General features: G+C 39.3%; 1 protein-coding gene across 2 annotated transcripts in view; it reads right to left on the reverse strand.

The window, feature by feature from the left end:
- The window catches only part of MXI1 (MAX interactor 1, dimerization protein), a 70,184-nt gene that overhangs the window by 29,285 nt on the left and 14,529 nt on the right, over positions 1–26,370 (reverse strand). Inside the window, exons 1-3 of one of the 2 annotated variants that reach the window (XM_036336038.1) lie at positions 23,021–23,290; positions 20,841–20,973; positions 7,361–7,390 (exon numbers count right to left, since the gene is read on the reverse strand). In XM_036336038.1, the coding sequence (XP_036191931.1) occupies positions 7,361–7,390; positions 20,841–20,973; positions 23,021–23,093 (236 nt within the window). In that variant the 5' untranslated portion in view covers positions 23,094–23,290. Of the gene's footprint in view, positions 1–7,360; positions 7,391–20,840; positions 20,974–23,020; positions 23,291–26,370 lie in introns of those variants that run through there. The other variant, XM_036336037.1, reaches the window with a different exon arrangement.

Below are 26,370 nucleotides of genomic sequence, written 5' to 3' on the forward strand. Positions count from 1 at the left end.
GGGAGAGAGAAACATCGATATGAGAGAGAAACATTGATCAGTTGCCTTCCTTCTATACGCTCCCCAACTGGGGATCAAACCTGCAACCCCACCCAAGTATGTGCCCTGACTAGGAATCAAACCAGCAACATTTTGGTGCCCAGGACAATACTCAACCAACTGAGCCACTCCGGCCTGACCATATAATTTACATCTGAAGAATTAATTAAATATTCCATTTACCTCCTTTGAAATTATTTCATTATAATGCCTGTTACACTTTCAAGAGTATATTGTTTGTCGTTTTTCACTTATCCTATCTAATAATAGACAAACATGGTAATTGACCGTACCTTCGCTACGCCTCCCATTGGCTAATCAGCGCGATATGCAAATTAACCACCAACAAAGATGGCTAATTTGCATACTTCAGGCAGGGCGGGTCAGTGCCATCCCGCCTGCCCTTTCGCCATTCAGGCCTGCTATCTGCGACCCGGGGGCGGCGGGCGTCCCTTGTGCGACCCGACCCAGGGCAGCTGGGTGGGACAGCAGCGATCGGCTGGCCCGCCCCGGCGTCCCATGTGTGACCCAACCTGGGGCGGCCAGACAGGGCAGCAGCGATCTGCCAGCCCACCCGGCTGCTGTCCGGGTGTCCCGGGTGCGATCCGACCCAGGGCGGCGGGGCAGGACAGCGTGGCTCCTCTGTCACCCCAGCTTCCTCATCACAGCTCCCTTGGGGGCCTAAGCCTTTAGTCGGACATCCCCCGAAGGCTCCCTGTCTGCCAGAAGGATGTCTGACTGCAAGCTTAGGCCTGATCCCCCGGGGAGTGGGCCTAAGTCAACAAGTGGACATCCCCCAAGGGGTCCTGGACTGCAAATGGGCGCAGGCTGGGCTGAGGGACCCCCCCCCCCCGCCCCGAGTGCACAAATTTTTGTGCCCTGGGCCTCTAGTGTTATTATAATTCACTAACACATATTATTGGTTATAGATACACTCAATAGTACACAGAATCATTTTGTCACTCAATGATATTTATTGAATGACTGCTATATGCTAAGCCTAAATAAAGTCCCTGCCTTCCTGAAATTTATGGTTTAGTGAAAGAAGTCAGGTAACTAAAATAATTCAGAGATAAATGTTAAGGCAACAGAAAAGACAATGGAATAGAGAGTGATTGCGGGGGGGGGGGGGGGGCAGGTGAGGCAGCGAGCAATTATTGTTCTCTAAGGAGATGACCAGACAACTGAGAACTAAATAATGATGAAGAGTTAGAGCAAAGACTTTCTAAATCAGTGGTTCTCAACCTTCTGACCCTTTAAATACAGTTCCCCATGTTGTGACCCAAACATAAAATTATTTTCGTTGCTACTTCATAACTGTAATGTTGCTACTGTTATGAATCGTAATGTAAATATCTGATATGCAGGATGGTCTTAGGCGAGCCCTGTGAAAGGGTCATTCGACCGCCAAAGGGGTCACGACCCACAGGTTGAGAACCACTGTAAACAAAAGGAAGAGCAAGTGCAAAAGCCCAAGATGAAAATGAACATGGTATGTCTGAAGTGGGGGGTGGGGGGAGGCAGTGCCGGCTGGACCGTAGATGAGAGAGAGAACGGCAGAACTTTGTAGGCCAGAGATTTTACCTAATTGCAACGGGAAGCCAATGGGAAACTATAAGCAGAAATGACAAGATATGATATATCCTTTGAGAAGATCCCTGTTGCTGCTATGTGAAGAATGAAATGTGAGGAGTTGATGGAAAACAATATTCTTTCTTTATATGGTTTCCTAGTCCTCTCTCTTCCTTTCAGTTCCCATTTCTATTACCTGACTGCTGATTCTTATATCCTTCCACTACAGTCTCCCTGCTTCTGTAACTAGACTAATCTTTTTCTAATGCTTTAATCATGCCTATCTTGTTGCTTCTAAAGCCTCAAAAACTCACTACTCTCAACAATATAAATTCCAAATTCCTTGACATTCAATAACATTCCACAATTTAATTCTAAACCACCTTTCCAGCCTCATTTTCCGCTATTAATTTGACTGACTGCTCTTCCCCTCCATATGGTCTACTCACTGTTTGAATACAGCTTATGATGCCACCTTCCTGCTTCCAGGGACTGCCCCCTTTCCTTAGATTCAAATTCTATTTCTTCTTCATGGCCCAGCACATATTCTCCTCGACTATCCAGAGCAGTGGCTTTTTTACTATGACCATAGTATTTTACATCATGTAACTTTACTTCAAGCAATGCACTTTGATATTTTCTATTCTATTCCTTTTTTCAAAACGACTCACTAAAATGACTACACAGACCACAACTGGGTTTCAACGTTCAGTATGAAAACCAATTTTTGTACACCTTTCTAGAATTCACTGCTAATTTAACTAGATACTGGTATTGAAAGATGCAATCTATGTAATTACCCAACTATAATGACCTTAACCTTAAGAATAGGATAGGGTCAGTATCTTATACTTCATTTGACCTACCATGATGCCAAGCACAGGTTTTATTAATCATTACTGAAGAAAAAGACTGCTATTAAACACAGCTATCATATTTATGATCAGATAGGATCATGATTAGGTCTGTTTTGTGTTTCCATCATCTTATTTCAAAATGTAGTAATGCTGGTCAAAATGGCTAGTTTTTAGTATTGGATAGTGGGGGAACACAGTAAGTACTCTATAAATGCTTATTTTCATCTTTCCCTCAGAAGTACGACAAAGGCTCTAAATGGAGGATACCTACTGCCACCATTTATTGGACATGCTTTTTTCTTTTTAATCAAAAATACTCAGGCACTTCTGCTCTGCCTAGGAAGGCATTATTAGTCCATTATCCTCCTTTGGGCCTTCTAGCTTTGCCAACTTTGCAATAAAGGTGAGCCTTTTGTTTCAATGTAATGACAGATATTAAGGTCGGATGGCATCTCTTGCCATCAGCACTAAGGTTCCTGACCATTTAAGTCCTGTTAAAGTTGTTGTTCTTTCAAAAACATCATCAGTAATTTCAATTTAATAAAATAAAAAACAATGAAGCAATCTAAAATCTGTAACAGTTTCTACTCTGGCAAAGGACCCAACACATAAGGTAAGCTAGTGTAATTCTTAATTCTTAAACCTCAAAGATTCGTTCATTTTACCATGAGATGATTCATACAGGTACTTGGGGAATGCAGAACAGTTAGAGGTACCCTGCTGACCTTTTACCTCTACCTCCTTGTCTGTTAAGACCTATTATGGGTCTAGGGAGACAGGATGAGTATGCAAGTAACAAATGCTCTGAACCATCTAGACTAGGCTCAGTGTAGCTGTCAGGGTTTTAGGCAGAAATAAGCCCACCAGGACCTAACTAAAAAAGGATCTGAATTTCTTTATCAGTCCTGGGACTATCTACAGTTCCCTAATCGGCTGTAGGCATTTTGGGGTAATTCTGGACCAGAACAAACTTCTCTGGGCCAGCCAGACCCAAATCTGCACCATTAGGCTTCTTTCTGAGATCTGGGAATATGAACCTCAACATTTGTTGGCTTTTGTCTCCTCGAGGACAGATCCAGGGCTTCAACAATCTTGGGGCTTTAAGTTCACTAACAGTTTACAGCCATCTACTCTAATTCTCACTGCATTGCCCCAGTAGAAAACACTAACTCAAAGCAGCTTTATGTGCAAGATTTTAGAACCAAGCTAAAAAAAAAAAAAGAATAAACTTCTGACATCAATATGTATATAAAGTGGCAACATTTCAAAACTATGAATTACTTCAGAAATATATTTTCAGAATGAAAACCAACATCAAATTGCCCTTTTCATAGTGAATTACTTTCCTCATATGGGCTCACACTCAAAAGCAAATGAAAGGTAAAGCCAAAATTCTATTTATTTTCAAGGATGCCAAAGCTAGATTAACTTTTTTAAAATTTAAAATGTCAAATAAAAAATGGTGTCTTGGGGGAAAAAAAGAAGAACCATTAAATAGAACTAGATAAAGGCTTAAAAATGTAGTAACAATACAGGCTTAAATTTTTTAAATATTTTTTATATCTGGCTTCTTGCAAATTTGGCTAAAACATCCCCCTCCCTTAAATTATCCCATATCTACCAACTTGTCTGGTTTTTTTTTTTTTTTTTGCTGGATCACAAGCCAAATTTGTAACTTTTCAGAAGTGAAGTAGAGGTTATTGAACTGGACTCTTCCTTTGGCACTCACTCTCTGACATATTCCACTAAATAAGACTTATTTATATTGATAAATACCCCATTTAAAAACAAATTCACCTTGGAAAGGTGAAGTCTATATTACCTTTCAATTAAGCCTCAAGGAAGAGAGGAAGGGATGAACGGACAAAGGAAAGAAGGGAAGAAGAGAGAGAGGGGAAGAAATAATTTGAGAAACAAAGGCTATCTAGGACTATCAGGATAGGACAGAAGAGGATGGGGGAACCATGCCTTAAGTGAGTGAGGTAGGGTAGGAAACCAACCAGAAAGCCTTAGACTTAAGTACATAAAAGGAGAACAAAAAGCCTTCACTGGAGACACTGGAGATTGTGTACGGTCCAGGCAATAAAAGCCACACACGTTGCACCAGTGCCACAGAAAGACACTAGATTAAACAATTTATAGAGTATAGCAAAGTAATATTATGGGTGATAAAGTTATCAGTAAATCAGAACTGGTATGCAGAATGCATGAAACAAAGTTTACTCAAAGATTAAAAGAGCTCCATTCTACACAGTTTACTGAAGATTCTCTTTACTCCAATGTTGAAAAAAAAAAAAAAAAAAAAGGTTTTTGCCAGGTTTCCAATGAGAGTCTCACCCAAGGACCACATATTCAGGTGAAAGAAATAATTACAAAAGCCACATGTTTATCAGTATTTAAAGCATGTGGCCCAAAATATACTCTGAGCTCTCATTTAAAGTTCAATGTAAGGTTTTATTTGTCGAATCCTCAGAGCTGTTATTTATTGGTCTTCTTGCTATGTTTTAATTAGCCATAATATAAGGCAGAAAAGAGATTCTTTAAAATGAAAGGTTTCCTGCCAAACTGCTTTGCTACAAACCAGCAAACATCTTTACTAAACCACTAAACTTTGCTCCACTTCTATCCTTCACTCAATATTGAAGCCATTAGCTACTATACATGCATCAAATGCTAGGAGCTGAAGATAAAAAATTGAACAGAACAAAACAAAAATTGAACAAAACAGAATCCCTGCCTTTGAGGCAATCACAGTCATATGGCAGAAAGAGACATGAACAGATACTACCTGATTAAGTTTTACAGTAGGAGATGAACAGAGTATAACACAAACGAAGTGGTAAAAGCCAAAGTCTGCCTGGAGGACTATGTTAAGCCTGTTCAGGAGAATCTGACATTTAAATTCATCTGCAATGAGGCAGTTAGGCTGTAAGGTCCCTTCTATTAAAAAAAGGTGGGGGGGGGGGCGGACAGGACAAAAAGTTGAAGGTCACAGAAATCTTTTTTGTCAAAAATGGCTGGTACAGCCCTAGCTGGTTTGGCTCAGTGGCTAGAGCATCAGCCCTCGGGTGGGGCTCTATTCCAGTCAAGGGCACATACCTCAGTTGCAGGTTCTATCCCGGGCCCTCCTCGAGACTTGTGCAAGAGGCAACTAGTCAATGTTCTCTCTGTGTGTCTCTCCCCCTCCCACTCTCTCTAAAAATCAATGGAGCCCAGATGGCATGGTACAGTGGTTGAGCATCAACGTATGAACCAGGAGATCACAGTTCGATTCCCGGTCAGGGCACATGCCTGGGTGCGGGCTCAATCCCCCAGTAGGGGGCATGCAGGAGGCAGCCAATCAATGATTCTCATCATTGATGTTTCTATCTCTCTCTTCCTCTCCCTTCCTCTCTGAAATCAATAAAAATATATTAAAAAAATTTTTTTAAATCAATGGAAAAATATCCTTGGTGAGGATTATCAATAACAACAAAATGACTGGTGAAGACAATTCCAGTTTGTTGGTTATTAATCTAATTTCTATCAAAAAGAGAGTATTTGTAAACCTTCACCTTCTCTGCCAAACTTGTCCTCTTCCTATACTCCTTCTCTCAGTAAATACTAATACCACCTAAAACTTAACCTTCTATAGCAAACTAATCACCTATTTCTATTGCTTATACCCTATCCTATCTCTTTATTCTGTCTACTTCTATCTCCAACGGCCCCTATCATCTCTTACCAAGGAGGCTTCCAATAGCCTCCAAAAGCGTGTTCTTGTCTCTGAGATCCCTTCTTCTAATCAACCAATTCTTCAAACTGCAGCCAAAGTGATCTTTCCAAAACACAAAGTGGATTGTATGACAACCCATCTTCAAATCACCCAACTGCCCCCTATTGCTCTCAGAAAAAGTCCAAACTCTTCAGCATAGCTGTCAACCTCTGGCCTGGCTTGTCTTAGGCCACAATCTTTCATACTCATATTGAAAATCTTTAAGTTCCTTCAATATACAACGCTCACTCACCATCCACTGTAGAGCCTTCCAAGATTCCCTCAAAAAAGGATCAGGGGACCCTCCAAAGTAATATTTCAGCATCCCTTCTTCTCCATTACCATACTCACCATACTTACATAGGATGGTTAATTACCTGTATGTCTCCCCAGGAGGTTGTAAGTTCCTTAAGGACAGAAACTATTTCATGCATTCTTATATTTTCTATGTAAAGCATTATGCCTGCCTGACAGACATACGGTTCATGCTTGATAAAGATTTGCTGAATGCATGAATAAATGAACGAAACTACAAAGAAAGAGAAATTCAATGTTGTGCAATTTTTTATAATATGTATTAGCTACACTACAGAAACCTAATACTTTAGGAAGACCATATTTAAGCCATGAACCTATCACAATAGACCTGTTTTCACAGACAGAAACAAAGGCTATACCATAAACTCAAAACTGAAACAAACTTTAAAAATGCATTTCCAGTTTGGATAGTATAAGCTTACTATTTAAGGCATTTTTTTGAGAAAATACATATATAGCAGAATTATGATATGCTATACATTTTAAAAAATATATACAACTACAGCTCTGGCCGGTGTGGCTCAGTTGATTAGGTGTCATCCTGGGCACCAAAAAGTTGCCAGTTTGATTCCTGGTCAGGGCACATGCCTGGGTTGCAGCCTCAACCCCAGGTAGGGGACGTGCAGGAGACAGCTGATCGATGCTCTGCTCTCACATCAATGCTTCTCTCTCCCTCTCCCTCCCTCTCGCTCTAAAAATCAATAAAAAGATTTAAAAATATATATTATATATATATATATATACATACGCATTTTCACAGGTAAGATGTTGAGTTTGCTTTTTAAACATAAATGAAAATTGCACCTCATCAATGACTCACCGATTCTTTTCCAGCTCATTGTGTGTAGACCTAAAAGGAAATTAAAAAAAGAGCATTAGCTATGTTTTGTTGCTAAAGCTTTAGAGAGGAATTAGTTTAGTTACCTGCTATACCACATTCAGTGAATTTATTTAACAATGCAATATATGATCAGACTTCTATAATCTCATTCATCAAGAAGAAATAGACTGTTCACTCAGATATAGTATTTTCAGTTAGTATCTCTAAATAGTCTGAAACTGGAGTTTCATTGTTATTTTAATAAAGTTAATACTAGCACATGTTCTTTTCTATTTCTACTATCCCACATTTTGTTGATTTGCAGATATTATATCAGAAACTTTAATTCACATATAGCCTCATTTTTGTTTAAAATGAGAAAAAAAAGTGTATGTACTTCTATGTCCTCTTCCATCTCCACTTACTCCTAAACATAGAGAGAAAAGGTTTTGGCAGCTCAGAAGCTGAAACAGCCTTGCCTTACTCCTAAGTTACACACACAAATTCAAGTCTTCTTGCCTTTTGTGTAAAATATAAACAAGGAAAAGTTATAAGAGAGAAAAATAACATAAGCAGAAAATATAATAACATAAGGGAACACATTTTTAAGAGACTGGGAGGATATACCTCAAAGTGCTAACAATGGTTGTTTTCTTTTCATGACTTTTTTCATTTTGCTTATCAGTATTTGTTATAATAATACCATCTATTGAAGAAGCATAGTGTCTGCTAAAGAATGTGCCAACCAGTTAACATACATTATCTCATTTTATCCCCTAAATAGCCCTTGTTTTATAAACAAGATTACTAAGGCTCAGAAAGGTCAAGAGAGATGCTCATGTCCCAAGAGTATAAGTGGTAGCCATGATTTAAGCCCAGGTCTTTCTTATTCCAAACCCCAAGTTCTTAACCACCTGGTGACAAGGAATACTGAAGGGCACAGATTCTACAGCCAGACTGCCTGGGTTCAAATACTGTGTGGCCTTGTTAACGTCCCTTAATTTCTGTGCTCAGTTTCCTCATCTACGAACTAGGAAAAACAGTAATACTTGCCTCATATTACTGTTATGAGGAATAAACAAGATTACACTGGACAGAATATAATAAACTCTAAGTTAGCTACTATCAGAACTATGTTATACTAGTTTTCTTGAATGAACATGTATTACTTTTACAATAATTTAACATTAACAATAGCAGGACTTCTATAAAGGAGAATTTAAGCTCCTATCACTAGAACTAAAACTTTTAACCATTTAATATAGTGTATTCTGGTTAATGTTAAATGCCTTCACAATATTACATTACTGATTACTTTAATCTGATTTTTCAAATGGATGTTTAATAATCAAATTTCTAAATTTTAACAATAAGAGCGTTTTTGTCAGTCTCATAGTTTTGTGGAAATTTTACCCACTGTCTTAGTTCAAGAGCCAAAAGGCTTCCCTGAGTTACCGTCTCCTGTCCATCTTTTGCTTCCTTGGCAGTTTCATAAGGTCCATGTGACACAGGATAAAAAAGACTGACATTCATTTTTAAGAGATTATCTTAATTGAAGGACTTCTCCATTAAAAGAGGTAAAAAAAGAATCTTAGGATTCTTCAAGAGTTCAGCCAAATTAAAGGCAAAGATATGTATAATTCAGATGGAAGAAACTACAAAAACATTGAACTTTTAGTCTAACAGAGACTCAGGAGTTCAATACCCAATAAGTAAATTATATTACAACTAAATATCTATTATCATATATGTATTTATAAAAAGTTTTATGTTGTTTTTTGTTTGATTGAAATGTCAAAGTAAGTCAATAAGTTAGAATAGGAAAAAGGCATTTTAAGGAGATTTAAAACAAAGAAATATTATTCAAAATTTGAATGGGTAATCAATAATAAAATTCCCCACTCCCTCTTAGTAAGTTTTGGTTTAATTACCATTATCTGAGAAGAAAACTCAGAAAAAGTAAAATGAAAACAATGTAATACTAGAGTAAGTAATAAATGGTAACAATCTATTTAGAAAGAAGTAGACTGTACCATAAATGTATTCTAAACAGTTCGGCAATCCCATATATGGCCATAAAAACAAAATATACCCAAAGATAACCAACTGTTGAATTCCAATATTATATTGAGCCTATTATCAAAGGAGCACCAAAAGAACATAATTTGTCCCTCTGCTGTGAACAAAATTTTAACAGCAAGTTCTCACCTCTCTCAGATTTTTATTTGTCATTTATCCTCTATCTAAAAAATATAAAATGATAGCTAAGAATATTAACTTTTTCACCAAACCAGGAAATACATGCCATATCTAGTTATACCACTAGCAAAATTAAACAAGATTTCCAAATACTCAGAAGCAAAAATGATCACATATGTACAAATCTTTATCATACTGCCATGTTCTTCAAATTTAAAAAAAAACTGCATCAGTAGTGTTTACTCCTATTTTGATGGTTGTCCTTTACCTGTAATCTCAAGTCAACAAATACTGAGTATCTTAAATGTTCAAAGCTGTCTTAGGCTGTGAGGACAAATTCTAACCTCGCTGATTAACAGTTTCCTCATATGTAAAACTGAAACGTTAGCTACTGCAAATATTCTTATTATTTTTAATAAGTACTGATATTATTAAGTATTATGTATACTACTTGGGACAAATTGACAGGTTCCCAGTAACACCCGGAATTAGCTTGAAAATAAACAAACCACCATAATGATGAAAAAAGAAACTGAGAGAAAAGATTGATATTTTTATTATTTAGTCAGCTGCGAGGACAGTACAAGATTTAGGGTATGACAGAGAGAAAGACGTCTAACTATATGTACACAGAGAAAATAATAATCTAAATAATGCTAGCAACAAATGAGTAACTGAACTTATCACATACTGCCACACTCAGAAACAATCTCTTTGCTCTTCTGAGCCTGTGTGTCCAACCAAGCCCTTCCAATAATGTGCCACTGAAATATTCAATTATGATAAATTCCCTATAAGGTTGAGATGTACTGAATAATCTATCTGGTTAACCCACTCTTCTTCTCCAAATAAAATGCCCCTCTGAGCGCAAACACTAATTAATTGTCTTTCTTTCAGACATCCTTACTCTGAATGCTTAACTTCCAAGGACAGAGAGAATGGCATTTCTATCATTTTACCACTGAATCACAGGCAATCTTTTTCACAAATAACATCCCTATAAGACAGACATGTTAATACATTCCCTATTTAACTGGGAGTCATTAACTCAACCAGATCTGTGACTTTTCATTGACTACTACACAGCTCCAATATATAAACTTTTAATTCTTTAGGGGGCAGTTTGGTGGCAGTCAATAAAATGAAGCATAGAACTGAAACTGCACAATATAGTAAGAGTAGTGCCACCATGGAAGGAAAATAAAAGCCCCCATTCTCAGAATTAATATTCACTTCTTGTAAAAGAAAGGACCTTTATATTTGTTGAATTAATGAGCCAACTCCCAATTTACCAACATATTTCTTTCACTTACTTTCTAATCCTGAAGTGCCTAATGGATGTTGCCCCCCACACAATGAAAAGAACATATCCTATGAAGCTACTAGTAAATGAGTATCTCCTAACTGTATCCTAAAGCTTATACTTCATATATATACATATATGTGTGTGTGTGTATATATATACATATACATACATACATACATACACACACACACATGCACACACACACACTCAAAGGGCAAGAAAAACAGAAAACTTTAGAGAAAGGGTCTGCAAAGTATATACCTGAAGGAGGTGAAAAAGAATTAGTGGAATAGTAACACTGCTATTTATATTTATTCTTCTTAAACTTTATCTTGTATTTATAAAACATTAGTACAATAATACAAGTATACAATTATAAATACATTCTCATATAGTGGGGATATAGAATATTTTTTTAATATTGCAGACTTTTAGAAAAAAATGCACCATAAGAAATTTATTGCTATCTTTAACAATGACAAAACCACATCACCACAATAACTAAGACCACAAAAAAGCAAGTGCCTAAAAGGATGCATAACAAAAACAATAAAATTTTGCTTAAACCTTATACAGGCAGTCCTCGGGTTACATCGGACTCGACGTAAGTCGTTTCATGGTTATGTCGCCATCTCCCATTTATTTATAAAAAAAAAAAAGTTCTGTCATTTCGACGTATGTACATATGTGCTTTATGTTTTTTATTATTTATTTACCACAAGTAAAGGTCAGGAATTGTTATCTTTCTTTTAAATTTTTTTTACTGTTTCACTTCATTACTGCTGTGTATGTGCTCCATGTGAGTGACGTAGGTGCGTATGTAGGCGCGTTATGTCGTGCCGTAGGAACAGATCTCCGATGTAACCCAAGGACTACTGTATATCAAAGCTGAATATATACACACCTTATGACTAAACATTTCCACTTATAGGAAAACACCAAACTAATACATGTTCACCAAAGGATACACAAAAGAATGCTCATTCCTTTCACTGGCCCCAAACTGAAACAACTCAAATATCCATCAATAGTAGAATGAATAAGTTGTGAGATATTCACATAATGTAAGACTGTATAGAAAGGTGAGAATGAACAACTACTATGCAATAACATGGGAGAATCTTCATAATTTCAACATAATGTTGGATGAAAGGAGGCAAACCTACAAAAATACATACTGTGTAACTCCATTCATATAAAGTTTTAAACTGGCAAAATTAATTTATGGTATCAAAAATCAGGGAGGGGGTGACAGTGACTGGAAAGAGTTAAGAGAATGGCTTCTAAGAAGAGTCTGTAATATTTTATTTCTTCACCTTTGGAAAACTCATCAAGCTGTACTCTTAAGATATGTACACTTTTCTATATGTACATTTTCAATAAACGGGAAAAATTACATATAAACTAAATTCTGTAAAAATAAATTCATTTTCAATTATAGCAAATACCCTAATTTAAGTCTTTGACAAATCCTTTGGCATATTACATAAATATTCCTACATTATGCACTTTGTAAAGCACAATTTTTAAAATAAATTTATAAGTACAAAAATCATACAGAGTAAGTTTTCTAAGCACAATGGAATTAAATTAGAAATCAATAATAGTAACATAACTACTGGTAGAAAAAAAATCATTACTTGGAAGATGTGTCACAAATCAAAGAATGAACTGCAGAGAAATTAGAAAATATCCTGAACTGAAAAATAATGAAAGCACAACCTAACAAATATGTTGGATGTAGCTAAAGCAGTAGTTAGAGAAATATGTTTAGCTTTAAATCCTTATGTTGCTACTGGAGGAGCCCAAAATCAATGAACTAAGATTCCATCTTTAGAAGCTAGAAAAAGAAAAAAAAGAACCAAAAGAAGTCAAGCAATGGTTCTCAACTGTGAGCTGTTTTGTTCACCAGAAGACATTCTATTATATCTAGAGACATTTTTGATCATCCCAACGAGGGACACGCTACTGGCATTTTCTACGGAGAGGCCAGGGATGCTTTAAACAACCTATGACGCTCAAAACAGAATTATCTGGCCCAAAATAGTGCTGAGAATAAAAAACTCTGAAGTAGAAGAAAGAAATAATGCCAAGAACAGGAGTGAACAAAACAGGAAACAATATCAATAAACCTGAAAGCTGACTTTAAAAAATCAGCAAAACTGATAAACTTCTTCTAAGACTGATGAAGAAAAAAAGACAAAAATTACTAATATGTACAAATAAGAGTGAAAGAGGCCTATCACAACAGATCCTATATATATTAGAAGGATAAGAGGATGTTATGAACAACTTTAATGCTAATAAACTCAACAACTTAGAGGAAATGAACAAATTCTTAAAAACACATGCTATTAAAACTGACTCAAGAAGATTTAAAAACCCCGAATAGACTTGCATTTATTAAAGAAATTAAATTTGTAATTAAAAAAAAAACACCTTCCCACAAAGAAAACTATAGGCCAGAAATCATGATTAGTAAATTTTACCAAGCACTTAAGGAATAAATAATACCAATCTTATAGAAAAATCTTTCCAAAAATAAAGAGAGGGGGAACATTTCCCAGCTCATTTTGAGGACAGTATTATTACCCTGTTACCAAAAACCTGACAAAGAAACTACATTGGGATAACAAATAAAACAAAGCAAAAATGGACTACTATCCCACGTGAACATAGACATAAAAATTCTTAACAAAATATTAGCAAATAGAGCCCAACAATGTATGGAAAGTATCAGTTTAACAATAAAGAATTTGTCTTGTCTTTGTCCCAACTTCCTGAGACAGAGCTTCTAAAACCTTAGAATTTCCCAAGTGATAGCAATGTCTCCATTATTCATGGTGGGCCCTGGCCCGGACTTGAGTTTATGCTAAAGAGATGACTCACATTGGAGGCTGACCATGCCAGAAAGACCAACCATGTGATTAGAGGTTTGGTGCCAGTTTAACATACATATAACTTTACATATTACTTTATATTACTACATACATGTTACATATATTACTTTTTTAAATGTTAAGTGGATTTAAGATAAATATACCTAGCTTGCTTTCTAATGTTAGTAATGCCAGAAATTAAGAAGCACCCAATATATACTAAAGTTTATACATTATTAGGGAAATAATCACTTCTTAGGTGAGAGAACAATATTGGAAACTATAGAGAATTTTGAAGATTACAATTACTGCTCTTAAGCATATTTTCAAAGGTTAAAACAGGAAATTTAAGAAGATACACCACTAATCATCTAGACTACTTCATTAGTTTATAACATTCTATTACAGAGCAACATTCTAAAAACCTATAAAAATGGAGAAAATATTAATGCTCCTTATTCACTTGAGTTCCAAATTGTAATTCAATATTTTCGGGAAAGAGGCATGAAAAAAACATTCAACAAGTACTTGTTGGGGGGGGGGGGGGATGAATTATAACAGCATTACCCATAATAAATATAAAGTCCATTTTTTTGAAGTTGGTCCTAATTTTTGTTAATATACTGTTTCTCCCTATAGTACTAGAAGCAGACACCTATGTTGTACATCTATTTCAAAGAATCACGGAAAAGTGGTTGTCAAAGGGAGTGAGGGAGGTGAGGTTGGCAGTATAGCTTAATTTTCTTGCTCTGGGAGCTTCAGGAAAGTGGAGATGCCTTCTTCTAACCAGCTATACTCCCTACTTACTAGTTTATTTCAAGTGTTAAAGGAATCTGCTTAATCTTCATTCCACCTTTAGTTCTTTTTAGCATTTGTCACATGTTCAAGGCTCTTCATTATCTTATTGTAATAAATAAGAACAGTTAATCTTTTCTTTTAAACCATTTTATTCAGGTGTAAATTTAAATAATATAAAACTCACCCATTTTAAGTGTACAGTTCAATGAGCTTCAGTAAATTTGTGCAGTTGTGTAACCTTTACCATAGCCCAGTTTTAGAACACTTCTATCATCCCAAAAGTTCCCTCACGTGCATTTGCAGTCCATCTCCACTCCCATCCCCTAGCCCACCACTGGACAGCTTTCTATCTCTATAGTTTTGGAATCATATACTATGTACTCGTATGTATCTGACTGTGTTTACATAATGTTTCTGTGGTTCATCCATTTTGTTATATGTATGAGTAGTTTGTTTCTTTTTATTGCTGGGTAATATTCCATTGTATAAATATACTACATTTGATTTATCCATTCACAAACTGATGGGTATTTTAATTGTTTCCAGCTTTTGGTGATTATGAGTAATGCTATAACCATTTACATTCAAGTCTTCCTGTGGACAAACAGAATAAGAGACCTTCACCTTCTAAGACAGTGCCTCACACCTGTTACACTTACTTGACCATTAAGATCCAAGTTATTTTTCAAACTTATGAAAACAGCACATACTGGTACTTACCAAATCAATATTAAATTCCTAGTGATACTTAAATATTTGCTAAAGAATAAAAGAAACACATTACTCAGCTATTTCTCATAATATGGGCCTCAACTTCAAATGTTGTTGAACAAACATAACTTTGTCTCCAATAAGTGTACCTGCTAAAATAAACTGACAATGAGAATGAAAATATTAAACATCCCGAGATCAGTTTCACACAAAGCAATCAATTAAGCCCAAGTTTCTCTAAAAGTCTTCTCAACATTCATTCAATTAGTATGTATTTATTAGGTATCTACACTGAGAATATAAACACTCTAACGTTACAAAGTCCTTGTCCTAATGTAGCTCACGTTCCATTATCCACTTTTTGCAATAAATAAACAAACAAGGCAGGATTTACTAAGAAAATTACAACTAAATACTCAGCACTATTGGCCAAAAATGGGGTCTAGAAATATGTTTTGTCAAATCATACCATCCAGCCTCTCTGATTAAATTAGTATCTGGTCAACAGTCTTCACTTGAGAAATAACAAAGAATCATGCTATATTCAAAATGAGGCAATGCTGTTTCATTTGTAAGAAGAAATTTAGAAGAGAAAGCTTTCTTCAGGTCAACGATCTTGTCTAGTTAGTATATACCACTTAGAATCCAATTTGATACTAAAGTCAACCATCACCTATACCTGTCAGGCTTGGGCAAATCGCTTACCATCTCTAGGCCACATGTGCTTTAATCATAAAATGAGTGGTAATATCTTACCTTCATAAAGCAGAGAACTATGCAAGATGAAATCTTGAATTCTCTTTCTATGATTTGTGATCTTATCCACATCATATATTTAATATTCTGGCAAAAGGCCTCTCATCAAATAGGAACAGAAGCAGTTACCCTACTGACTTACAAGGCAAGATCATTTAAGTCTCCTTCGAAAGATATTTCCACAGAGGAATATATCTTTAAGAAACCAAGCAACAGCAAACTTATGCTTCAATGAAGCATTTAATGAAAAGTCTGAGTTTGTTTAAAGGTATATAAATAATTCTTGAGAATTTTTCATTTAAACTCGATTTTAGTGGAAGACAATATCACAGGACATATCACACAGACTGTGTTAATCATTCAAGATACTAAAGAGAAGAAATTTTTCATCAGCTTGAAATTCAAACATAAATTTATACTCACTACTTTCTAGATCACTTTAAAATAATGCAATTACTATGCATATGTCACAGGTACATATCAATATTTGATAGACATATGGTTCTTTGCATACACAAAGTTTGAGATTTTGTTTTCACATGACAAAGAACACAGTAAGTGTTCTTTAAAATTAATTGTAACATTCTATAGAACTGGTGGTTTGAAGATTTTTATTCTTCAAATATTATGTATTGTTTTCCTTTCCAAATATGTTATCATTAACATCTTTAGAATACAACGTAATCAAAGAGTTTGCTAAAGTAAGAGTTGCATATTCTTCCATCATTTCTCCTTCAAGAGTCTAATATGGTATGCAGCACAAAAGAGAAGTCTCTTTCAACTAACAGTCTACCTGGAGTCTTAAAACCTTCCATTCTTTAAGAAACATCTACTGTATACAGGGCACCGTGATAGGTACTGGGGGTACATTTTTAAGTGGAAGAGATTCAATTCCTGCCTTCGTGGAGTTAGCACAGCGAATGAGACATGAATTAATCAATCAGGTAACTATATTTCTGCATACTATAAGAAGGAAAAATAAGGGTGCTATGAGGTATGTGAACATCTGATTTACTTTTGCGGGTGAGGAGAAGCTTTCCTGAAGAAGTTATGAGTGAGAGGAAATAAGAGTGTTATTAGGCAGAGATAAATTGGCCAAAGAGGAAGAAAAATTATTCCCCAGCAGAGAACAGAGTACGGGCAAAAAGATAGGAGGAAACATCAGAATTATCTCTGGGGTAAGAGTGGTTGCAGAGATACCAGTTAGGAGGTTATGGCGGTCGTCCAGGTGAGAGATGACGGTGTCTTAGATTAGGAGGGTAGTAATGAAGACGGGAGGCAGACTGAAGAGATACTGAGGAAGAAATCAGTGTTACACACTGAAGCCACAGAGTTAGCAGCATTTTAAAGATGACAGATCTTGAGATATTTTTTCCGTTGTGAAACAAAACAGTGAATAATCTAGGAATCTGAGCTTATCTGATGCTCCTCAATAAGCCAGATAAGCAACTGTAGCCAGGCTCTCTAATAGCAGTAACATCTTAGCAAGGGTGATTTCAGGTAGTGTGCCAGAAGCCCAGGACCAAGCCTACAGTAAAGTCAACCATGTATTCAAAAAATGATTACGTGTCATAGATTCCAAATGTCAAAATTACTGGGATTTCCAAGGGGGCAGCTTATAACATTACATCATAGCGCTTATTTTCTCTCCTTTGTACTTCTGTGAAAAGAAGATTTCAAGACTTAGGGGAAAGGAGGAATAGAAATGTATACTATTAGGAATCAACCAGAAACATAAATTTGTACAATAACATTTGATGTCAGGATTATCTTATTATATCTGAAATTATTAGGGGGAAAAACTCAATCAACATTGTATCTTAAAGATGTTGCCATGTCAAGGAAACAAATGTCATTTTATGACATACAAGACCAATGTTTGAAATGCATAACAGGAAGAAAAACTTCCACAAAGATAGCTTTTTTTGTCAGGAAAATAAGACATATATATGCATCGACTCTATTCCTTTCCTTCTTTCAGATTACTAATAAATGGAAAATTTTTACAAGTTTTCTTTCTTTCTGCTTTATGTAACCAGTATAATAAAATCTCTATTAAATCCAGTAATAGGCTTCAAGTTAACAGGAAGTCTACAGTTTCCCCTTACAAAAAGACTAACAACACTATTTCCCAAGTACTCCAGCATTGGAATTTAATTCTTGGCTCCCCTACTTCATGAAGCAGAAATTTTTTTTAAAAAAACTGTAAGGAGGAATAATTTCTAGTGTTTCACTTTAACATACTAATTTTTATCTACAGGCCCCAGTTTAAATCTCACCCATGAGAGAACCTTGATATAATATATTCTAAAATCTATTTCTCTCTCTACTTATATTCCCATGAAAAATTACCTTCCTTAGTCTTAGGTGGTCCAATGTGCATGCAGTTATTTTCCCTTGGGTACTGTAAGAACATAGAATGCTTCTAGTTTTACAAATTTTCTGACATGCTATATGAAAACACACAGTAATTAGCACTGTGGTCCCACACACAATAGTAGAATCCTGACAGGAACACTAGCGTGAAAGAGAAATACCACTTAGTCAAAACCCCAAGCTTAGCAAAGTAGGAGTCAAAAGATGACAAAGACTTATTAATGACCTGTAACATAATAGGTAAAAATCTAGAAATGCACATTTATTTATGTCTCTGTAATCTTTGAGCTGTTAATAAAAATGTCACATCTGAAATGATGGGGTGGTAGAGTGAATAACTAATAGAGGAACTGATCTCTAAAACTGTCAATAAATCAGTGTCATAGAATTTGAGGGAAGAAAGGACCTTGGGGAATATGTAGTCTATTCCCTTATTTTAAAAATAAGAATGTCAAGGGGCAGAGAGAAAATGCAATGAGGTCATATACCTGACTTCTATTAGAAAAAAGACTCAATAAATACTTGTAGCATGACAGAATCCAAGTCTGGTGTTCTATCTGGTACTCTTCTCAGGTCTCCAAATTTTAAAAAAAAAAGATCTTTTTTAATCCACCCATGGATTGAAAAAACACACAAATTATGAATATGTCTTAATTGCCGATTCCTTAACCAGAGAAACTATGAAGAGCAAGAAAATTTACACTTAAATTTTTTAAATGATGCTTATCATATTATATATTTTCATCCCAAACCTACTATACCACAATAAACCCTCTAGACCAGTGATGGTGAACCTATGACACGCAAACTCATTTTTTTGGTTGATTTTTCTTTGTTAAATGTCATTTAAATATATAAAATAAATATCAAAAATATAAATCTTTGTTTTACTATGGTTGCAAATATCAAAAAATTTCTATATGTGACACGGCACCAGAGTTAAGTTAGGGTTTTTCAAAATGCTGACACGCTGAGCTCAAAAGGTTCGCCATCACTGCTCTAGACCCACACATAAACATAAATACGATATATTAAGCTTATGGTTAATTATTTTTAAAGTAAGTTTAAAAAATACAGAATAATCTTGAAGAAGAAAAGCAGCCAAAATAGGAAACATACAGCTTTATAGACGAGTCAAAGGGAGAAGAGTTTTGCTTCAGTGATGTTATAAATGCAGAATGGGAAAATCTAACCTTTCTAGCTCTGTCCTCTACAGGAGTTTTAGGTTTCCTGCATCAATCAGTAAGAGCCCCTGGTCCTGCTGCCTTCCTAAGTGACTATCCAACCGCTTGTCTGGCATTCTCCAAAGCCTTCAGAGATTGCTCTCCGCCCCTCCAAAATGCATGTTTATATCCAGTGGTTCTCAACCTTCCTAATGCCGCAACCCTTTAATACAGTTCCTCATGTTGTGGTGACCCCCAATTTCATTGTAACAAATTGAACATAATTAAAGCATAGTGATTAATCACAAAAACGCTATGTAATTATACATGTGTTTTCCGATGGTCTTAGGCGACCCCTGTGAAAAGGTCGCGACCCATAGGTTGAGAACCGCTGCCTAGACAAAGCTTTGGGACTCAGGGGGAAACATCTCAATTCCTCTCATCCATGGAAAAGGCAGCCTCAGTTGATTTCCTTTAAAGACAGCCTTTTGAAATTCTCATGAGATGAATCCTTAGAATTCACTGGCGCTCTCGAACAAGAACACTGAAAAGACAGCCAGTCACCACCAAAAATTTTCAAAAAATGGAAGTCAACTGTGTCTGATGTACATCCAGACAAGCATTTTCTAGGGGTCTGTTCTGACTGAAGAATAAGCATCTTTCCTTTTTTTTTCTTTTTTTGCTCCCTTACCAATTCAATCTTATTAAGTAAAAGGCAAAACCATAGCATGTTCTTCCCCTTCATCTGTAAACAACCAACAGACCATGCCCACTAACTTCCTACTGTACCTAATACAATATGTCTGTTCGTTTAACAAAACCCTTAATTCTGCTTTATGTCCTGCCTGAGATATTTCTGATTTTTAAAAAATTCTTCTTGGATCATCCCAAGTTTAAAGCGGGGCCCAAGCTTACGTTTAGCATGTTGCTGCATGCATGTACACACGCTGCAAAGCCTGTCAGCCCACTGCCCCTCCAAATCATAGACCTCCCACTCAATCCCATGACATACAAGACCAATGTTTGACATGCATAACAGGAACAACTTGTTTGGTTGTCTTTCCAGGTTCTATTCCTTCCCTTCTACACCAAGTCAGGTTATGGTTCCTACACTTCATTACGTTAAAAGGGCCACATCCCCAGGGGTGCTGGTAAAAGGACCCATCTGGCTGAGCAGTGTTGCTCCACACTTGGTGTTAGAGACCTGCGGTCAGCAGGCCTGGCGCTTGTGCCTGAGTGTGTGCTCCCTCCCTCCCTCACGTCGTCCTCTCTAAGCCTCCCCAGCTTGCTACCTGTTGGCAGTGCTGGTGGTGCTGCTCCCGCTGCTGTGTTTCTGTGCCCGGCTCAACCTCCGTGGGGGCTTCGAATGCTGCAGCCGGGGGCTCGGCATGGAGGGAAACGTTGAGGCGTAGCCATGTTCACACTCTAAAGAGACAGCGAGGGGGGAAAAAAAGATATGAGAAATATACCCAATTCCATGGATCCCTAGCGCCGGAAGTCCTTGCAGTAGCAGGTTGTTAACACAGGAGAAGAAAAAGAGGCACTACTTTCCCGTTCTTTCTGGTTGGAAGATAAAATCCCCAGTCCCTGCCTGGACATCAGTCCTGTGACATTACACGCAGACCCAATCAACCGCCTGGAAGGTGTGTGGAGACGTCCTCTAAATCAAGTCGCTTATCCCTCTAACAAAGTCATTTTCTCCAAGAATTCCTGACTTACCCTAATTGCTGAGCCAGGTTACCGTTCACCTCACTCATTTCACTTGTCTCACAATTTCCCCTTTCCTTGAACTCTTCCCAGGCTAGAAGGTGGCTTTCTAAGCCCCACATTTTCATGTACTTAAAATGACTCAATCTCCTCGTCTTAGGGCATTTTCTCTCCTGACACCACAACTCCCACTGCTCCTGCTCTTCATGCCCGTCTCCTGACATCTCCTCTGGTCTCCCCATCCCTAACGGGATCTCCAGAGGCCCCTCCCCAGTGTGCGCCACCCGAGCTCTCAGCCGGCCTCCCAGCCCTGCCTGTGCAGCTCCCATCCCTGCCTCAGGCTCCTGGGTCCCATTCCCCCAGCTTCAGGTTCACCCTCTCCAGGCGCCTGCTCTCCAGCCTCCCAGCTCCCACCCGCTCCCTGCCCCTGCACCGCCCTCATCCTCCTGCACAGACCTACATGCGCCTTCCCACACGTGTGTCCACCTCCCTCACAAAGGGCCTCCCACATGCCGCTCCCTCGCGAACTCACACGTGCATCTCCTCACACGCGCACAGTCCTCACACACACACTTCCCCTCACACATGCACGCTCCTTACACATGCACCCTCCTCATACATGCACCCTCCTCACACATGCAACCTCTCCTCACACATGCACCCTCCTCACACATGCACCCTCCTCATACATGCACCCTCCTCACACATGCAACCTTTCCTCATACATGCACCCTCCTCATACATGCACCCTTCTCACACATGCAACCTCCCCTCACACATGCACCCTCCTCACACATGCACCCTCCTCACACATGCACGCTCCTCACACACGCACACCTCCTCACACATGCACGCTCCTCATACATGCACCCTCCTCACACATGCAACCTTTCCTCATACATGCACCCTCCTCATACATGCACCCTTCTCACACATGCAACCTCCCCTCACACATGCACCCTCCTCACACATGCACCCTCCTCACACATGCACGCTCCTCACACACGCACACCTCCCCTCACTCATGCACCCTCCTCATACATGCACCCTCCTCATACATGCACGCTCTTCACACACGCACACCTCCCCTTACGTGTGCACACTCCTCACAGATTCACCTCCCCTCACGAGCGCACCCTCCTCACAACTGCAGCCTTCTCACACACGCACACTTCCCCTCACATGCGCATACACCTCACCCATATACGCGTAGTCAGCGGTACCTCCTCACATGCGCAACTGCCTCATGCACACACGACTCCTTATACACGACTCTTTACACATGCACTGCCCTCACATGCGCACCCTCCTCATACATGCACCCTCTCCACACGCACACCTCCCCTCACGCGAGTACTCTCCTCACACGTGCACCTCCCCTCATGCATGCACCCTCTCCACACGCACACCTCCCCTCACGCGAGCACTCTCCTCACACGTGCACCTCCCCTCATGCATGCACCCTCTCCACACGCACACCTCCCCTCACGCGAGCACTCTCCTCACACGCGCACCTCCCCTCATGCATGCACCCTCTCCACACGCACACCTCCCCTCACGCGAGCACTCTCCTCACACGCGCACCTCCCCTCATACATGCACCCTCTTCACACGCGCACCTCCTCACACGCGCACACCCCTCCTCTCACGCGCACCTCCCCTCACACGCGCACACCCCTCCTCACACGCGCATCTCACCCGCCGCACCGCACTCCCCGCGCGGAGCGGGAGTGCGCGGGCTCCGGCGGCGGCGCCCAGCCGTTACCTCGGTCCCGGCGCTCCAAAAACTCGGCTGCCTCCAGCAGGCGCTGCACATTGATCATTCGCACCCGCTCCATGGGCACCGCGGTGGCGGCCTCTCCGCGCTCCCTTCCCCGACCCACAGGAGGCACCGCAGGCGGCTACAGTCCGGCACCGCCCTGGGACATGTGCGGCGGGGGCCGGCCAGCCCGACCGCGGCTCGGCGCGCTGTCCGCCCCCGGCCCCGCCGTGCCTGCTGCCCCACCGCCCTGGCCGCGCTGCCCGCAGCCCGCGCGCGGTTTGTTTACCTCTCCGCGCGAGCACGGGGAGGGGCGGGAGCAGCGCCGCGGCCCGCCCCCTCCCGCCCCTCCTCTGCCTCCTGGGAAATGTAGTCCCGCCCCGCCTACTGCACGCCGGGAGTTGTAGTACGCGGACCGCTTTGCTGCTCCTGCGTGCAGCCGGATTCCGCAATGGCTGCTGGGATGTGTAGTTACGTTTGCCTGCTCTATAGGGTAGAAAGCCCAAGGGGTTACCTGGACTTGCTTCTGTCGGGCAAGGGTTTGAGTGAGCTGAGTGTCCACTGCCCTTTTCTCAGCGACTACCAGCGGGTGCCCAGAGCTGGAGCATTCTTTTTCCGAAGTTCCAGTCCTTCATCCACTCCCACTCTCCTGTAACTTCTGTGCCTTAGTCTCCCCCTCTGCAAAATGTGCTGCTCAGACAGCACACCGAGAAACACTTGAAAAGCCAAAATCAGCCTCCAGAAACAAGGGAAGATCCCTTCAGAAGCAGAGAGGGCTCCATAAGGCCTTTCTTCCTACCTCAGTTTTCACCTAGAGCTAAGTGTTTCCTTTTTAATCTTCTTTTAAAAACTCCTTTCTCCCCCCTCAGTCCTTCACTAGTGATTTTAGAGGCCAGAAAACCGCTCTAGTGCTGCAAGTGAAGGATATAATTCAGCGAGTAAGGGATTTGGTTGCTCAAGTCACACGGGGTCAGTTCAAATCCTGACTCTGCTACTTACACTAGCTGTGTGGTCTTTTCAAGCCTCGTTTTTCTCATGTGTAAGATGGATATAATTGCTCCATTTATCCACATGTTAAAGGCCTGCCACATGCCAGGCACTGTACTAGACATAAAGTGTACAGTAATGAGAGAAACAGACAAGGCCCCTGCTCTCAAAGAATGTATAGTCAGCACGAGCTTATTGTGAAGATGAAATAATTCCAGCACTTGGTACATGACACTCAATAAATGGAAGCCATGATGACTGTTTCCTCTCATGTTTTCCATAGAGAGAACTGAAAGCAGTGGTTAACGACAGCTGGGACCACATTAAAAGACTGTCAATGGCTGCCCTCACCATCACCCTCTTTCCAAGTCCTCAAAGTCTAGACCAGAGTTTCCCAGCTTCAGCATTATTGACATTTGGGGGTGAATAATTCCTGGGGGGGGGGGGGGGGAGGAACGAGGCAGTGGGTGATCTGTGCATTTTTGGATGTTCAGCAGCATCACTGGCCTCTACCCATTATATGCTAGTAGCACAACACCAACCCCAGCCAGTGTGGCATCCAAAAGTGTCTCCAGACATTGCCAATTGTCTTCTGAGGCACAAAATCATCTCTGTTTGAGAACCTCGGGTCCAGGGAGAGGAAGGGCAAGAAGGTCATAACTGTTGAATGCTCTAGGACCAAGTTGGTAATTATGTAAACATCTACAACTTTTCCCCACCCTGATTATTTTAACCTGCTGGTGGACATCCAAAATAACAGGAAGCTCTTGGTGAGGGGAGAAATTCCAGTGGCTACTGCAGAAAATACCAACTCAGGATGAAAATCTTACTCTCAAAAATGTCATGGGCTTCATACTGCATTTTAATACCCTCTTTCTTTTTTTTCAAAAGTGAACAATATTTCCAATGAGGTCAAACACTGCAAAAGTCTGCCAGCCCTTTTAAATATTATACTTGGCACCACATTTAAGAACCAAAGAGATGGTCCATCAAGAGCAGGGAGACCCAAAATGAGAGGTGTTCACAAGCCACAGGAGAATTAAATTTTTTTGTAAAGGCTTTAAAACAGGGACTGTGCTTTTTCAGCTGTTGGCTGGGTCATTTCAGATCTGGACTTTCCTATTGGGTATTGGTTAACAACCACCCTCCAGCCTCAAAAAGGGTCATGTTGGGTAGGGGAAGAATAGGATAATTTAAAAGACAATACCTGTTCACTCATAACATCTGTTAGGTCAGGGCAGAAATTATTTCTACCACTTACAGAACCCCTTTAAGCTTTAGATCTCAAATTGCTAAGAGCTACCTGCAGAACTTAAAAGAGGTAGTTTTATGACAAGTAGAAGTCTACCCAATGGGAATTAAGCCATGTGACATGCACTCAAGAAAAAAAGTTCAAACTGAAAATACATATGGGTTCAAGATGGGTTTAATGCATAGGTCATAAGCCCTAGGACATTATTAAGAGAAAGTGGGATGCTTGGTGCACGTGTCTGGCCTTTCTTAGTTGACCTACAGATGAATTAACCAGCCTTTCTTTTTGTTTTTTCTCCTGAAATTGTTATTGTTCACATTGGGGGAAAAGTCAGTTTTTCAGTTGAAACATATTGGAAATTTTAGTTAGCCTAGAAAGAATAATTATTACTGGAAATCTTGTAAAGTAGATACATAAGGATTAACCTGGATCCATTATGTCTATAGTGATTTTTAATAATATAGTCTCTTAAGTGAATTTATATTATATTATATTATATTATATTTATTATATTATATGCATAAAATAAGAGAAACATACAGATAAACTAAAAGTCACAAAATAACTCTATATTCTTGTCTTTTACTATATATTTCAGAACAGGTGAGTATTATAAACCAGAAAAACTGTTGCTTGAATCAGCCCTTCATTAGAGCCTTGGCCAAGAGGGAGATGGGGAGATAGAAAGTAGGCCAAGAGCCACCAAAAGGCCACCTGCATACATGGAAGAAGAGGAGAGATGATGTAATGGTGGGCAGTGGAAAGTGTTAACAGCTGGTTTATATATAGAATATCCAGCCTTTTCTCTTTTTTATTTTTATTTTTTATTTTTAGGGAGGGTGGAAGAGAGAGGGAAAGACAGAGAGAAACATCGGTGTGAGAGAAACACATAAACTGGTTGCCTCCTGCAGGAGCCCTGACCAGGGCCCAGGCCGAGGAGGAGCCTGCAACCAAGCTATGTGCCCTTGACCGGAATCGCACCCAGAACCCTTTGGTCCACAGGCTGACACTCTATCCACTTAGAAAAACCAGCTCGGGCTCCAGCCTTTTCTAACAGCAACTGAAGCTGCCACTTTCTTCTCCCTGCTCTGGGTGACTCCAGAATTCTTGTTTGGAC

Source organism: Myotis myotis, unplaced genomic scaffold, assembly GCF_014108235.1.
Source record: "Myotis myotis isolate mMyoMyo1 unplaced genomic scaffold, mMyoMyo1.p scaffold_m19_p_15, whole genome shotgun sequence".
In the NCBI taxonomy this organism is placed as follows: domain Eukaryota; kingdom Metazoa; phylum Chordata; class Mammalia; order Chiroptera; family Vespertilionidae; genus Myotis; species Myotis myotis.